The sequence below is a fragment of the Cavia porcellus genome, unplaced genomic scaffold, assembly GCF_034190915.1.
Source record: "Cavia porcellus strain 051 isolate PalLab524CR breed Dunkin Hartley unplaced genomic scaffold, mCavPor4.1 scaffold_9, whole genome shotgun sequence".
Lineage (NCBI taxonomy): Eukaryota > Metazoa > Chordata > Mammalia > Rodentia > Caviidae > Cavia > Cavia porcellus.
The window spans coordinates 71,481,796-71,485,823 of record NW_026947492.1 but is presented as its reverse complement, the minus strand read 5'-3'; the positions used below and the strand labels follow the sequence as shown (position 1 = coordinate 71,485,823).

Sequence of the window (4,028 nt, the reverse complement as noted above, 5' to 3'; positions counted from 1 at the left end):
TGTATCAGCGTCTGTGGGAAAAACACAAAAATACCCTCTTCCCCATATCAGTATTGGGTCAGGACCATGTAATAGATTCATTAATGGGTCTTTCCAATACACCATTGGTTTGGAGGGCAAATCAGGAGACCAATGTCTCTCAGCTGCAGATCTATTAGAAGCATCAAAAGTTAAAAAATTAAGAACGTAAAGAGAGTGGTTAAGAAGGGTTTTGGGAGAATACTTATACCATCTCCAGCCTCTACCGAGGGCCCGGGCCCCCCAGGGCTGTGACTGTGGGGGTGCCCCCCCTTACACTCCAAGCTGGTCAGCAAGCAGTCCCACCTGTTTCAGCCACCACCACCGCCACCACCGCCCGCGCCATCGGGGGATGCCCCGGCCAAAAAGGAGCACGGCCCTGGGGGGCAGCCACCTCCGCAGCACCGCGTGGCCCCTGTGCAGCCCCGGAGGAGGAGGAGGAAGAAGCGGCAGCTCTGCCGGTGGAAGTGGCGCCAGAGATGGGGGTGGGTATAAGGAGGATGCCACATTCCCTGTGGAATTGGTTTTTCTTATAAAACTTTCTTGAATTCTTTTTTCCCATTTACTAGACTCAGAGTCCCCTTTTAAACAGTCCTTAATTAGAGTCCAAATCAGAAACACATCCACAGGAACCTTCTCAGGACCACAAGCACAATAATAATCTTTAATCTTTTCTCCTACTGCCTTCCGTGTCTCAACATTAACCGTTCCCTGTTCTGGAAACCAGGGGCAAACTTGATGCACAAAATCAACAAACCGATGAATTTGGAGCTTAGCTACAGGAATGCCTCTACTCTTTAACAATGAGGAAATAACTTGTTTGAAAAGTTCCCATTCTGAAGATGGGGAATTACCCATTCTCAATCCCTGTGTATATGCCACTCCCTGCTACTTTCGCTTTCACTTACCTGGGTCCTAGTAGCAATGGTCTTCTCAGAACTCCCGATTCTCTTTCCACTGGAGGAACACTCCGAATGCTTGTATTCCAAGCCCCATGTTGGGCGCCAGGTGCCAGGTGCCACGGCCAACACGGGGAAGGACTCAGGTGAGAGACTGAAGATGCAGGGAGATCAGTTGCTCGGAGGCAAAAGGCGATTTATTAAAGGACTCCAGAGTTTTTATAGTGTTTCAAAACAAAGAGCAGTACAAGTCACTTCAGGACACTTTCTTGTGCATGCAGCAAAGGTAAACATGTTCTTGGGCCCATGAGAAACTTCTTTGTTGTGCAGCTCAGGAGGTAAACATGTTCCTGGGCCCATGAGAAACTTCTTTTGTTTATGTTATGAAGCTATTCCCAGGTTCATATTAGCGCGATGCTTTGTCTAGAAGGCTGAGGTTCCTGCAGGATAAGGAACTGGTTGAGATCCAGCTTCAGTGTGTGGTTTTCCACACCTATTCACTGCCGGACCCCAGGTTCCTGCTCCCAACATTATTCAAATACCAATTGGATTAATAAATATATTATATGACAATATTGGGAAACCAGAAAATTTTGGCTGATAGTAAAAATAGGTACTGTTTTTCACACCAGTTTTCCAAGGACCACTGAACTGAAGTTTCAGTGCAATGGAGAAGACAGTGTGAGAAATGTGTTATGGGTTGTGGTTTCTGAAGCACAGGCCCCTGCGGAAGGTCCTGCTGAGGGCATTCTTCACTTCATTATTTCTCAGACTGTAAATGATGGGATTCAACATAGGAGTCACAACAGTGTAGGATAAGGATAATAATTTCTTACTCTCAGGAGAATTATTTGATTTGGGCCGAAAATATGTGAGGCTTAAAGATACATAGAAAAGGCAGACAACAAGGAGATGAGAAGAGCAGGTAGAGAAGGCTTTACGCTTCCCTTTAGCTGATGGAATCTTGAGGATGGCAGCAGCAATGCGGGTGTAGGAAGACAAGATCAGCAAGCAGGGGATCATGACCACCAGAATGGTTCCAACAATGGCATAGATCTCAAACAGTGTTGTGTCTGCACAGACCAGCCTCAGCACAGGCGGGCTGTCACAGAAGAAGTGGTTCACTTTGTTGGAGGCACAGAATGGGAAACTGAAGAGCCATGTGGTCTGCACAGTGGCCATAGGAACTCCTGGAAACCAGGAGGCTGCAGCCAGTTGGGTGCATGTCTTTTGGTTCATGAGGACTGAATAATGCAAGGGACTGCAGATGGCTACATAGCGGTCATATGCCATAGTGGCCAATAGGAAGCATTCAGCCACCCCAAAGAAGAACAAGAAATACATCTGAGCCACACAGCCAAGGAAGGAGATGGTTGTGTCCTGGGCAAGTAGAGTTACCAGCATTTTAGGGACAATAACTAGGTTGAAACCAATCTCCAAGAAAGACAAGTTCCTGAGGAGGAAGTACATGGGAGTGTGCAGCATGGGATCAGCCAAGGTAACCAGAATGATGAGGCTGTTTCCTATCAGGGTGGCCAGGTAGATGACGAGAAATACCAGGAAGAGCAATGACTGTATCTCAGTAGGTAGGGAGGAGAAGCTCATGAGGATAAACTCACTTATTCTTGTCCAGTTTGCTTCAGCCATAGGTTCAAATCCTCCACATAGTTATGGAGAGAAATTCTTCATAGGATTAATCAGATTCTGAATATTTTTGGGGTACTTTTATCTGTTAAGGAATTCGACAAGTTTAAGTTCTTGCATTTCTAATTAACCTATATAAAATAGTTGTCAGGTCAAAGTCATGAGCACCAAGGGGACATGAAAGGAAACCTTTTGAAAGACAATGACATTGCTAAAAACTCATGCTTTGAGAAGCACGGAAAATGTAAATGAACTCATTAAAAATGGTTAAAAGTGAGTTCACCAAATCTCTAGAAATATACAGCAATATACACATAATAAACAAATACAATGAAAATTATGTTATGTAATGATGTTTCTAATCTTTATGAATCTTTTTTGTCTGTCTAGAATTTAAAAGGTGAATAAGAGTGTAGCATGTACTGAAATCTGCTTACATTTTCACCATATATTGTACTGATTTATTTATTTATATATTTAACAATTCAAAAGTTTTTTTAGCTTTAACACAAAATGAAAATTTTAGAAGCACCGACTCCTCTTTTGGAGAAAAAGTCTATATACACAGATGTGTAGAATTATGGATAATACTTTAGTTCCTTTTTGATCAATAAAGTATTTTTGGTAATACATTCCTTGTATGCGTTTTCATTTGTTTCTACTTTTTCTGTGAGGATGCTGATCTCAGAAAAATCAGGAACAGCAGTTAAGCCATGGAACTTGAATTCTAACCACATTTATGGATCCTAATACCACTTCAAATTATACTGAATTGTGCTTTATTTTCTTGGAACATTCTGCCTGGAACCGTAGGTTAACTCTTGATGCCTGAGAGGAATTAGTGGGGATGTCTTCAAAATTACAATGAACATAGGAGAAAATATAATCAAGTTTATGATAGCATTAATATGAATTATTTCAGTAGGTTGTCTAGATTCATGTGAATCCCAATGCCATATTATTCCTTTAATGTATTAGTTATATGTTGAGGGGAATTTTTACCATTTTGGTAGATTAGAATGTTGACTTCTATGTGAGGAAAAAGATATAGTTGGACAAGAAAATTGGATAAGAGGTCAGGATAAAGTAAAAATATTGGACAGAGTAAAAATATTGGACATGGCTAAAGAACAACATATGAAATTCGATATATAGGGGCATTAAGGACCCAATTAAACACAAGGTAAAAAACACACTAGTGTGGTCAAGGTACTGTACATTTTGCTGCAGTATACTTTTATTTTTATGCTAAGGAATTTGCTCTGTGTTCTGTGTATTAAGAAATTCACCTTAATTTCAAATAACAGAGGGATGCTTTCATATATGTCACAGAGAAAGATCACTTTGATATTGTGAGATTAATTGGTGTAATGAGGAAGTAAGAGAAGGATCAAGAGCTCTGTGCCTCCTATCAAGAAGCCCAGGGGCCATGTCTTCATTTCTATCAGTGTTCACTAACAAGCACCA

The 4,028-nt window shown here is 41.6% G+C and overlaps 1 protein-coding gene across 1 annotated transcript; it reads right to left on the bottom strand.

Moving 5' to 3' along the window:
• Positions 1-1,610: 1,610 nt before the first annotated feature.
• On the bottom strand, positions 1,611-2,564 carry LOC100718543 (olfactory receptor 10A2-like). Its single transcript, XM_003462449.1, has one exon. It carries the CDS (start codon positions 2,562-2,564, stop codon positions 1,611-1,613), a length of 954 nt encoding a protein of 317 aa, XP_003462497.1.
• Positions 2,565-4,028: the final 1,464 nt, after the last annotated feature.